The sequence below is a fragment of the Mytilus trossulus genome, chromosome 4 (assembly GCF_036588685.1).
Source record: "Mytilus trossulus isolate FHL-02 chromosome 4, PNRI_Mtr1.1.1.hap1, whole genome shotgun sequence".
NCBI classification, from domain to species: domain Eukaryota; kingdom Metazoa; phylum Mollusca; class Bivalvia; order Mytilida; family Mytilidae; genus Mytilus; species Mytilus trossulus.
In genome coordinates, this window is record NC_086376.1 from 81302647 (window position 1) to 81316396 (window position 13750).

Below are 13750 nucleotides of genomic sequence, written 5' to 3' on the forward strand. Positions count from 1 at the left end.
TACAATGTCATCAAACATTGAATAGATTTGTAACAGCAGACTTCGTTTAAGTGATCCTTTTATTTTTGTAAATCACCAAGTCCTGGACATATCACCTCTAAGAATAATTTGAAGCCTTGAAAAAATATGAATAGGCTCCAACATCAGAAGAGAATCTAGACTTTGAATTGTTGTGGTCCAGTAGTTTTGCAGAGTGTGCTTCATCTCTGTTGTATTAGTCAGTTTCTTGTCTGTTGTGTACTCTTTACACCTTGCTGTGTATTCTCACACTTTGCACTCTATACGTGTGTCATACACCTGTCACCACTATATAGATACTACACTCTTTTCTTTGAGCTAGCACTATGTATAAGGATTCTTACAGAGAACATATATAGACTGTATACAGATTTCTCTAGTGTTAAGTTTAGTGTCTATGTACAATATAAAATATGGTGAAAGTTGTGTCATGTTGATAAGTAAACAGTATGTTATTAAAAATGTAGTCTAACATAAAAATGTAGATCAATGTACTGTGGATTTTTTTTTTTTTGGTAGATGTACTATTTTTTTTTGTGGATTGTGAAAAAATGTTTGTTCATTAATATATGGTTTTAGTTGTTGCCAAATTCAGCATACAATCTTATTTTAGAAAACATGTTCAATTATTGAACATTTAAATTTGTGTCAATTTAACCCCAAAATATCCATGAAAAAAGTGTCCCATCTATAAAAATGAATCCACAGTATCTTACATGGTGGGGTAAGTTATATAAGATATAGCATAGGGGGTACAGGTATTTTTTCATAATTCCATGAGTTGTTTTCGACTGAAAAAGTTAGACACATTTTCAAGGAGTCATTTTAAAAGAATGAAAATCATTTATAGATTTTAAGTCACATAGAATCATTTTTATGCATAGGGATTGAATATTTTTACAGGTCTGTTATTGATAAGTTAAAAGGCAGTCAATTCATTGGTATATTTGAAAAAAAAGAAGCTACATCACCTACTTTAAGGTGCAATAGCATAAATGGAATTTGAAAACAAAAATAGTAAGGGCTATTTCATAAAATTGGATGTCGAAGGGTAGGGAGCCACACCCAACATACTTTCTATGAGAAGATAAGCATGCATCAAGTTAGTATGCAACCACAAATGACCAATCACCAATGTCAAGAAATAAATATGTTCTCCTTACCTTCCTGCATTTATTTTAATGGAATAGCCCTATGTTATCTTGCATTAGGTGAGAGGATAACTCTTAAATTATTACTAATATTAATAATTTAGTATTATTGAATGGTTGTTCTCATATTGATCCCTTATTATGTATAACGTCCTAGTAAGAATTGGGTTGAGGCACAGCTGAGGGCAATTTCAGCTACTGTTAATCAAGACTCAATATATCTATGAGAACATGATGCAATTTCAATATGAAAACACCTACCTTTATTAACCCAATGACTTAAAATAATTAACAGAATCTGAAAAAGAACAAATAGGACTGAAAGAAAACTAATACAAGATCAGTTTAAACTAATTATACCCCCGCTTTAAAAAAAGGGGTCTTATACTGTTTTACCTCTGTCTGTCCTTCCGTCAGTCCGTCCGTCTGTCCCATGAATATTTTTCATCGCATTTTTCTCAGGAACTACAATACAAGGATTTCTGAAATTTGGTTTCAGGGTTTATCTAAGTCGGCTATACTGTTTGATGCGTTTTCAGATTGATCACTTGACAACTTCCTGTTTACCAAACACTTATATGATTTTACGCATGATAGCCAAGTTGAAAATTTTCGTCACATTTTTCTCAGGAACTACAATACAAGAATTTCTGAAATTTGGTTTCAGGATTTATATAAGTCAGCTATACCCTGTGATGCGTTTTCAGATTCATCAGACTTCCTGTTTACCAAACACTTGCATATTTTTACACTATTAATATTATCCACTTGCGGCGGGGGTATCATCAGTGAGCAGTAGCTCCCAGTTTCACTTGTTTTCACTAAAATACAAGACATGGTGTGTAACCCTAAAATTCATTAATGTAGGACAAATTACCATTTTATTCACTAATTAATAATCTTTTGAGTATCTCAATTTATGCATAAATTATCTTCCTTTAGAATGTTGTCACATAGGTATGTAAATAGAATGGCAACCGTAGGCAGATCCAGGGGGGCCCGGGCAAAATTTTGTTATTTATAAAGAGAATCACTGAAGCATGACTGAAGCGGGCCCCCCTTATTAAAAGTTCTGGACCCCCCACTTGCAACCGCCAGCTTATAATTTGGTTATGTGAGAAGGAAACAAGTATAGGAACAGTAACTGTTGCCATTGGTAGTTCAAGATTTATTTCTAAAACCTTTTTTAACCAATAATCTCAAGTGAAAACTATTTGACCAGGAAAACCTATTTTGTAGAATTATTTGTTCTGTTAGAGATTTCATGACCAGCTTTCAGGCACAGGAATTGTAATGAATGGTCATTTGATAATGTATTTTAAGTCATTGGTCAATAAAATTATATAATGTGTGACTTGTTTTTTAATTTTTTTTATATAAAAGTGAGTTATAGGTAATAGTTGGTGAAAGGAGTAAAAATATATTGAAATGATGCTGAATAGAGTTTTTATGATAACCCATTTTCTAATTTGATATTTATTAACCTGGCATATCTTTTAGTTTATTCAGAGAATGCAGAATTTTTTATTGAGCTTTATTTTTTTCAAATAATAAGTCGACCAAAGTGTCCATATTTTATTACCATGCTTTCACTTGTATACACTATGTTGTTTTTATATTACTGTATTTTAGATTACAATCTTTGTTGGCTTATATACATAAAAAAATCATCAGTTTCTACTTTCTAAATTTAAAAAAAATAGAATTGTACAATTCAGTATTAACTTCTGAATATACTAATTAAAATGTTTCTTTCTAGGAACCAATGTCACCCTCAGATCAGTATGTTACTCAAGACAAGAAGCGAATGGTTGAAGAGGCTCTAAAGAAGCCCCCACACCAGAAAGACCAGTTAGATAATGAACCCCAATCTCCCTCATCATTTTCATATGCCAGCCCATTGAGGAAGGCCAAAATATTTAAACACAGTAGGCTAAAGAACCTGTTGGGAGGTGAGTGTTTTGTTTAAATTTCAGAATTTTATTCAAAATTTAAGTACCAAAGCTGAGATTTGTTACTTTAAATAAAAAAGATAAGAGGAATTATTGTCTCAAAAATTTTATCTACCAACAAAGACATACAAAACTAGCAGTACATAGTCCAGATACCTGACCTGGCATAGGCAGAGAAGTGGTGGAGTTTAACCTATTTGGTGTCTTTTGGTGGTTTTGTCATTTTGTTATTATCTCAATGATCTTTACCCTATATATTTATATAAATAAGTGTAAAATATGTTAAATCTACAGATTCCATGAATATGATTACTAGCTAGCAAAAATGAATATTCTGATCCAGTTTATGTACTGACTTATTTTTTATGTATAGGTCATTTTATATTCATATAGGACGACAGTATTTAATCATATAATAAGTTTATATTTTTAACTGGAATTTTTAACCTGCAAAATTAAAATTGTTTAGGTTCACTGTACACGCACTCTCATACACATAAAAGTCTATTAAGAAGGAAACAGATCTTTATAAGTGTTATGACCTTTCTGTAAAACACTCATTTCATTTTTTCCGTGCTTTCATGTGCAGTAATATATCAACTCTGTATATACATAATTATATCACAACTATTTTTTTTGTTGATAAAAGCCTTTTTAATTAAAAATGTTGGACAGTAAATTTTTTTGATTAAAATGGCAAGTTTGTTTATAGATATAAAAGAGTCTACTCAAACTTGTCGCAGATCGTCTTTTCGATTCCTTCATCGGGACAAGAGTGAGTAAATGGCCAGTCACTAAGCATATAGCATGTCACATGACAGAACAATGGCTGATCGGTTGATATACTCATAATAGACCATATTATATGGGGTTTGTGAAAAACGTAGGCATGCAAAACAGATGTAGAATGAAGAAAAGGTCTTTAGCTATCTAAGGAATGGAAATATTACAAATCTCACAAACTTTATGAAGACTGCAGTGAACTTTCGCATATATTTGTGTTTTTTTTTAGAATACTTAAAAGCATGACTGACACATCAGAAATGACAACCACAATTTCTTCATTTATTACCTAGCTTTTGCTATCCCTTTCATTTTTCTCTAGGTCTTGAATGCCGTGTGAATAGCTTTCAGAATTTTGGACAATTATTAAAAAGCTTTGCTAGTGTTTTCTCTTCTTTGTCTTCTATATTGAAGCATGTTGTACAATGACTCATCCCTCAAATCCTTAAACTTTTAAGCTTATCCATCTATAGAATAGATATGAAAAAAACTAAAATCTAGGGATATTCATATCTGTTTTCATTAATATGGCTTACACACACACATTATAATTTAATATTTTATTGCATTTTCTCAACTTCAGCAAGTGTGGTTTTATCTGAAACTTTTTGTGTGTACTGTTTAACCGGACTGTTGACTGTATTAACCTTTTTGTGAAAATATCAAAATATGAAGTGGTTTATTTATCGATCAACTCTCTTCAAATAGTAAACAAATGGGTAACTCTTTTCCATTGGCAGACTATTAGTTGTTTATGAGTAATCAGCTGGTCACTGTATTTTGATTATTGCCCAGATTTGATGGATATACAATACTATGAGAATCCTATCAAAATGTTGTTGAGCATAAAAATTGGAATTCCCTAATTATTTTCTCACTAACATGCCTATGTAATAAACATTGAAAAATCAACTAGTTAGTTAATAATTATCAATACTCAGACAGTAATGAGAAAGTGTTGCCAAAGTTAATAATTATCAATACTCAGACAGTAATGAGAAAGTGTTGCCAAAGATCATAAAATCAATCAGTAACGGTAGTTTCTTTTTAAAAATAAAACACATTAACACAGAAATAATCATGAAAATTCAATCCTTTTATTTCAGCATTTTTATCAGCTTTTTTGGGTAACAGAATTTTATTGAAATTTTACCTGCAAGTTCTTTAAATGTAACACATATATTCTTTTGAATCCCTGTCAGCTTTTACTAGTATTCAAATCTCTTGTCTTCATGGCTGCCTTTTGCATTGAAAATTACCAATCCAATCTTGTTTGCTTCTGTTCTGTGGATAAACATAGTCTTTGTCTAATATTAAGCTGTGAGTTCTAGAACATTGAGGTTCATTATTTGTTGGTAAGATAATTTGTGAATAATATATGATGATTTAACAATGCATAATTATTAAGTAAAATAGATGAAAAAAAAAGAGTTAACTGTTTTGCTGGAAATGAAATCTAGCCTTTAGCAAATACAATCGCTTTGCATACTTTGTCATAAACTGTTGTCTTGACAAATTTAAAAAAAATAAATTCAAACCCTGCTTTCTGGTACATTAAATGATTCATATTAATAAATTTCCAGCTAGAAATGTATCCAAAATATTTATCCATTAAAGCATGATCTTTGTTTTTTTTTTACTGAACTTGGTTCTCACACAAGCAGTAGCAATGTCATGGCCACTTCTTCTATAAACATTTTTCTGGTACATGCTGCTGGACTTTAATCAACCAACAATCAATCAATCATCTCTCTGGTCTAATCACGTCCTTGCCTTATTATGTTAGTACAAAAAAAATGTCAGACCATTGCCACCAAATTGCTGATATATCCAGGTTGGAAACCCTTCAGTCATTACGTTTTATTGAATGCCAATAGAATAATAGCATAGACTTGCAAAGGTTTATTTCCATGCCCCTGTCATTGGGCAAAGGGGCCATTAAGTTTTACCAATTATTGTTTGTCTCCAACTGTCACAAAAGTATTCCTGTATATTATAAGCAAGCTTGACCAGGGGCAATATCATCTTTATATGATTTCGTGCACAGATGATCAGGCTTCAATGTGAAGGGTAATTGAGTACGTAGAATGTCTCTTTCATATTAACCAATCAAAATCTGGTGTGAAGTATAATAAACTAAATTGATATATGGACATTAATCTTTTAGTTTAAACAATATTTAATCAGATAAATAATCACATAACAATATGATACACTTGAAATAGATATCTAAAATTCAGAAACAAACTAAGTCAGTCTCTTTACAACTTTTTGTAGAGGGATATGTTGCTGGCCTTTCCCCATCTTATATTGTCATTGTGTCTGTAATTAGTTGAAATCATTTGATTGGGTTGAATGTCTTATAAAATTTTAGGCTTTCATCCTGTGTAAAAGATTGTGTTTAAAAAAAAAAATCATCTTTTTTTACCTCATGATACTTAATTGTGGTAATATTTAAATTTTCATCTTCAGAACTTGCTAAATTGCTTCTATAAGAAGGAAGTTTGAGATTTGAGAATTCTCTTTTGGTATCGTCCTTAGTTGTTCTTATCAATCATGTCATGGCCTTACCTTTATGTCTATGTTGATAGCAGTTATACACTTGTAATTTTTTGGGGCTCTTTATAGCTTGCTAGTCGATGTGAGCCTAGGCTCAGTGTCATTTTTGGGGCTCTTTATAGCTTGCTGGTAGATGTGAGCCAAGGCTCCGGTGTCATTTTTGGGGCCCTTTATAGCTTGCTAGTCGATGTGAGCCTAAGCTCAGTGTCATTTTTGGGGCTCTTTATAGCTTGCTGATAGATGTGAGACAAGGCTCTGTGTTGAAGACAATACTTTGACTCCTACAATAGTTTACTTTTATTAATTATGACTTAGATGGAGAGTTGTCTCATTTGCACTCATACCACATTTTCTTATATCTTTACATATAGGTCAGTTTTTGACATAGTTGACATAATTATGAGTTATGTGAATGCAGTTGTTCTTTTCTAAAAAAATATATAATCTTTATAATGTTTGAAGAAATTAATTATATTTTCATTTTGTGTAGAAACCCTAAACTATGTAATATATTCTCACTTTGCAGGTAAAAAATCAAATCGTGAAGACAGTGATGAAGACCAAAGTCCAACTAACACTGAACGTAGACCACCATGTACGTAAAAATTTATCAGGGACAGATTATAACGCCTTGTTTCATGTTGAGAATAGAATGCCATTTGAAACTTTATTATATTTCAAAATGAAAACAAATTCCCACCCAATGAAGTTACAAAAAGAAGCATTCATTTCCTAAATAAATGTCAAATGAAATATCAAAATCATAAGTTAATCTAACCTAGGATAGGGTTTATGTGTAGTGTTGGTAGGGCTGTTCCAGTTTTAAACAAATTGAGGGTTGGGAGGCACTTTTTCTAAACCACAATCAAACATTATATAAAATTTAATTTTTACTTATAATTCTTACAAAAAAATGAAGAAAATGCAACTGCTCACAATTTATTTATTTGATTGCTTTCCACTACAGTCCCTAAAATAATCTTAAAATGACAATATTCTGAATTGCACCTATCAGAAGAAAAGTCTTAGAAGACCTGGCCTTGAAGGCATAAAACTTTGCTCAGTGCTTGGAGCACAAAAATCATGCTTGAAACATGAAATCCAGCAATTTGATTGGTTGATTTTCGACTCTTAGTACAAAAATCATGCTCGAAAGTTTTATGACCGTGAGGCCTGGAAGTTTTCAGGGTACACATATTTATGTGTCCTTAAGGGTAGTCACCCTGTGTATCTAGTAGGTCATTGACAGCGATATCTATCTAATTATATAATCTGAAGATGCATTTACATATATTTTTTTGAAAAAGGAAAGACTTCCAGAGCCTCATTTGAAAATCTAGCTGTAAACAGATTTTTTTTTTACCTTACACATATAAAATTGAATTTGAAAGGATAAAAAAAACAACCATTTTGTTTGTTTTGTATCCTAACCTTATTTCCTAAATTAGCTGTCTTAAAGTTATTCGTAATAATCCAATGATAGAGTCATAGTCATTCATCAGACATATGTTGATTATTTGTTTAAAATATTAGGTAAATATACATGCTTATGGAATCATAACATTAGTATGACATTTGGCTTTTATAAAGGATATAATAATTTAGGTAAGAAACAAGTATTTTTTGGTTGATTTTTGTTAATTTTAAACTCTTTTCTAAGACAAGAATCACTGATATAATTACATGAATTTCACCAGCAATAAAAAAAAAATGCAAATGTTATCCCTGAGTTTGTAACAACTATTCAAATGTGTTTGGAGTTGGGGATAAATAAATGTGCAAGCTCGGATTTATACATTTTTTTTTAGTTTTTTTTTATTGAATGGTAAAAATGATATTTATATTTTTGGCCTAAAACAAATTATATATACTGCTATTTTGGTTCAAAACTATGTACAAATAAAGAAATATGATAGACAACAACCAGCCAAATTACTTAAAACACATAATATTAAAGTTTTGCTCATTTTTCAAACAGCTAAAAACTCAGGTAAGTTACAGGAAAATTAATGTAAATGTAACACCATTTCTTTGCGAGAACATAATGCTTTTTTTCAAATTTGCGCCAATATAATGCTTTTCATTTTCAAATTTGCGCTATCACAACGCTTGTCATTTTCATTTTTGCGCAATCATAATACTTGGCATTTTCAAGGTTCGTGAAAACATAATGCTTGTCCTTTTCAAATTCAAGCAAATGTAGGTTGCCCCAAACAGCTTTGGTCTGTCTATTACATTTATTTTTAAAAAAAGATTGAAGAGGTATTACAGCATTTCATTTGACTGCATCACCAAAGGCAAAAGCAGGTTATTCATTGTCTGTCTGTATTATGTATGTCCATCAATCCAAAAGACCTTGTAAAGAAAAGTTTTCTTGTCCTCTATGAAAAAGAAAAAATATTTTATTTGATCTCAAGATTCATAATTTTAGTTGTAGCAGATTAGCAATTTTAACGTCTGCAATACAGTCACCTCCTGTTTGGAATTTTACAACACTCATTGTACAAGGAAAACTTTCTTCATATTTTTCTTGGCTTCTGTTGAAGGGCATTATATTCAATTCTTTTTGTAGCTTTATATGAAATTAATACTACAATTTCAATTTTTCAGTTGGACTTATTGGAGGCATACCTGTTCTCCCAGGGCTTCGACCAGATCAGCTGTCACCAACATCTCCGAAATCACCATCAGATCCCAAATATTTCCCTGGTGTAAAGAACTTATCACAAGAAGATATTCATGATAAAAAGAAGACACCAAAACGAGGAAGTAGTCGCAGAGAGAAAGAACAAAACGATACACCTAAGAGAGGTGAATCACCAGCTCGTGACGTGAAATTTGGAGAGAAAACAGAATGGCAGTATCCCAGTGATCTTGTTATTACAGATTACAGAGAGTTAGCTGCCTTGGATGATTTTATTCTGAAAAAGGTGAAATTTATGATACTGATTAGATATAAAAAGATGTGGTATGAGTGCCAATAAGATCACTTTCCATCCAAGTAACTATTTGTAAAAGTAAACCATTATAGGTCTACATATCAACTGAAGCTGCACTGCAGTTTATTTGGCATGTTCTTTTATTTTCACGCAATATGATAGCTTATTCAGAAGCTCATTATTTTTATCATGTTTGATTTCAATGTTAAGCAATCCCTCAAAAAAATATACCAGTAAACCTAATTAAAGGCAATCAAAACATAGTAAAAATGATCTGTAGACTGAGAGCTGTAAAGCTAGTCAAAGTCGTTAAAAATTTCCATTATCAATGAAAGGATCAAGTGCTAAAGTGCTAATGTTATCAAAATATATGAATGGAATTTAGATTTTAATATTATCAACCGACTTTCAACAAAATTTGTTGTCTGCTTTCAATATATAAAGGGCACTCAGTGGCCAAGTGGTAAAAATAGTTACTCCTGTATTCACTAGCCAGTCAACACTGAGGTTGTGAGTTAGAACCCTGCTCGTGCAGGTGCACTTGACTCCAATCTTAATTGACTAAGATTGTCAGTTTTCCTATCTAAGGGTGTGGTTTTCTCTGGGCACTCCGTCTTCAATTACCAATAAAAACTTTACGCCATGAAATAGCCTTAATGCTGTGCTTAAAAATGGCATTAAAATACCAAAAATCCAATCAATTAATATATAAACATATAAAGTTTACATTCATTTTTGTTTTTTACAGCTGATTGACTATAGCAAAGAATTAAGTAAAAACAAGCAGAGTGAATCTGTATTTGATGATGTTTTCATGAGATCAATGTCAGAATTTCATCTAGAAATGCAGGCCACTTTGTCAGTGGAAAAACAGGTAACAATAATGATTTTATGCTATATAGAGAATATCATATGGCTTTTTATACGACCGCAAATTTTGTTGCTATCACGTTGGCGTCGTCGTCTGCGTCGTTGTTGTCGTCGTCGTCGTCGTCGTCCGAATACTTTTAGTTTTCGCACTCTAACTTTAGTAAAAGTGAATAGAAATCTATGAAATTTTAACACAAGGTTTATGACCATAAAAGGAAGGTTGGTATTGATTTTGGGAGTTTTGGTCCCAACATTTTAGGAATTAGGGGCCAAAAAGGGCCCAAATAAGCATTTTCTTGGTTTTCGCACTATAACTTTAGTTTAAGTTAATAGAAATCTATGAAATTTTGACACAAGGTTGATGACCACAAAAGAAAGGTTGGGATTGATTTTGGGAGTTTTGGTTTTAACAGTTTAGGAATTAGGGGCCAAAAAAGGGCCCAAATAAGCATTATTCTGGGTTTTCACACAATAACTTTAGTTTAAGTAAATAGAAATCAATGAAATTTATACAAAATGTTTATGACCACAAAAGGAAGATTGGTATTGATTTTGGGAGTTTAGGTCCCAACAGTTTAGGAATTAGGGGCCAAAAAGGGACCCAAATAAGCATTTTTCTTGGTTTTCGCACCATAACGTTAGTATAAGTAAATAGAAATCTATGAAATTTAAACACAAGGTTAATGACCATAAAAGGAAAGTTGGTATTGATTTTGGGAGTTTTGGTCCCAACAGTTTAGGAAAAAGGGGCCCAAAGGGTCCAAAATTAAACTTTGTTTGATTTCATCAAAATTGAATAATTGGGGTTCTTTGATATGCCGAATCTAACTGTGTATGTAGATTCTTAACTTTTGGTCCCGTTTTCAAATTGGTCTACATTAAGGTCCAAAGGGTCCAAAATTAAACTTAGTTTGATTTTAACAAAAATTGAATCCTTTGGGTTCTTTGATATGCTGAATCTAAAAATGAAGTTAGATTTTTTATTATTGGCCCAGTTTTCAAGTTGGCCCAAATCGGGGTCCAAAATTAAACTTTTTTGATTTCATCAAAAATTTAATAAATGGGGTTCTTTGATATGCCAATTCTAACTGTGTATGTAGATTCTTCATTTTTGGTCCCGTTTTCAAATTGGCCTACATTAAGGTCCAAAGAGTACAAAATTAAACTAAGTTTGATTTTAACAAAAATTAAATTCTTGAGCCTCTTTGATATGCTGAATCTAAACATGTACTTAGATTTTTGATTATGGGCCCAGTTTTCAAGTTGGTCCAAATCAGGATCTAAAATTATTATATTAAGTATTGTGGAATAGCAAGTCTTTTCAATTGCACAGTATTGTGCAATGGCAAGAAATATCTAATTTCACAATATTGTGAAATAGCAAATTTTTTTTCAATTAGAGTTATCTTTCTTTGTCCAAAATAGTAAGCAAGAAATATCTTATTGCAAATTTTTTTTTTGATTGGAGTTATCTTTCTTTGTCCAGAATCAACTTAAATCTTTGTTATATACAATATACAATGTATATTCACTTTTACTACCAACTGATAAATTTAAATAATCTTTACCATTCAGTGATAACAAGCAGTTTTTTTACATTTTATTTAGTTTATTTTATGATGTATTTAAATGAGTAGTTATTGTTGCAAACTCCATTAGAATATTTTAATTGAGATTAGTTTTGGAATAAGGGAAAGGGGGATGTGATTAAAAAATTGGGTTCAATTTTTCTCATTTGAAATTTCATAAATAAAAAGAAAATTTCTTCAAACATTATTTTGAGAGGATTAATATTGAACAGCATAGTGAATTGCTCTTAGAGAAAACAAAATTTTTAAGTTCATTAGAACACATTCATTCTGTGTCAGAAACCTATGCTGTGTCAACTATTTAATCACAATCCAAATTTAGAGCTGAATCCAGCTTGAATGTTGTGTCCATACTTGCCCCAACCGTTCAGGGTTCAACCTCTGCGGTCGTATAAAGCTACGCCCTGCGAAGCATCTGGTTCAATATTGCATCCGTATCAACCCGAGACACCAATATAATCCCAAGAGCTCTACTCGAGGGATTATATTGGTTGGGGGTTGATATGGTGTGTGATATTGAAAAAGCCATATCATATACACTTTATTATATACATATACCTCAAGTTGATGTTTTTTATGTAACATGACATCATACAGATAAGGAAGTTTGAAATGACTTCATACAGATTAGGGATTTGATAAAGCCTTTGCAACAGTGACTGCAATCGATTATGTGACGTCATACAGAATAAAGGTGTGATAAAGCTTTTGCAACCGTGCTGATATCGATATCATCACGAGTGGCTGATACAGCAAACTTGCCAATGACTGTATTACACATACCATTTATCTGTATTTACTACTAAGTATATAATAAAGAATTATATAAGGAAATTTAATGTAGTGTATTGATGATATCATTAATCAAATCCTTTGATAACAGTTTTGAACTGGTTATTTTAGAATGTTTTCCTAAGTTGATTCAAATGTAAATATTTCATTTGAATCCCCTGCTTTTGGGACAAGTTTACCTGAATAATTTGTATACTCAAATTGATTGTTAATGGGTTTTCACAGTCGAGTAGAGCGAGAACACAATGAAGTCATATGCCAACATCATTGAAGTTACCTAGGAAAATAGCGATAAATAGGATATTGTGTATCATTATTGTTTGTATGTATCAATTTTCATGGATTTTGTGAAAATATGACACCACTTATAATAAATAATCACCAAGGAATAAATCTTCAATTGGCTTGTTTGCAGAATTCAACAAAAATAAGAAATCAAATACCAAACAAAATACAATTTCCCCTCCAATATATGCAAATTGGTACCAACAGAAAAAAATAAAACCACAGTATATTTGGTCTTTCAACTTCAAAAAGTGTCGCTGACAGCTACAATCTCATCAAAGATATTTTATATAGTTATATTATTCATTGCAGAAAGGGAATATGGACATTCCATATAGAGATCTTCTACAAAAATTTGCTCAGATGCTTGAAGCTACATTAAAGAACAGGCATTCTAAAGGCACTTTCCCAATTACAATGGGAGTTAATGCATTCCGTGGTTTTCTGGACGAGTTTATCAAACATAAACGAAAAGAAAGGAAAGATGAACAAGTACCCAAAAAGATGAGAAGAAGAGATAGGGCCAAAAAAGATATTTATGTGAGTAATTTTTGTAGTAGGTTTCATTTAAAGGCAGTAAACACATTTATAATCACAGAATTTATAGAAAGCATAATAAAAGCAGTCTAATATTATAATTCAGCTGAAAATGTTTTATTACATCATCATTTCTGGTGACATATTTTTTCATGTTACTTTGGCATTGACAATATTGCAATAGACTTGTTTTGTTTGTATTGAGCAGCAGTGTTTAAAATATCTTGATAAAAATTCAGGCTATATTTCTAAGGTCATAACATCTTGGTATATGT

General features: G+C 31.5%; 1 protein-coding gene across 2 annotated transcripts in view; it reads left to right on the forward strand.

The window, feature by feature from the left end:
* LOC134716109 (unconventional myosin-IXa-like) overlaps window positions 1-13750 on the forward strand; it is a 79952-nt gene that overhangs the window by 51681 nt on the left and 14521 nt on the right. The window contains exons 30-36 of one of the 2 annotated variants that reach the window (XM_063578884.1): window positions 2929-3121; window positions 3834-3896; window positions 5011-5031; window positions 6990-7058; window positions 9074-9393; window positions 10151-10276; window positions 13251-13478. In XM_063578884.1, the coding sequence (XP_063434954.1) occupies window positions 2929-3121; window positions 3834-3896; window positions 5011-5031; window positions 6990-7058; window positions 9074-9393; window positions 10151-10276; window positions 13251-13478 (1020 nt within the window). The remainder of the gene's footprint in view (window positions 1-2928; window positions 3122-3833; window positions 3897-5010; window positions 5032-6989; window positions 7059-9073; window positions 9394-10150; window positions 10277-13250; window positions 13479-13750) is intronic. The other variant, XM_063578885.1, reaches the window with a different exon arrangement.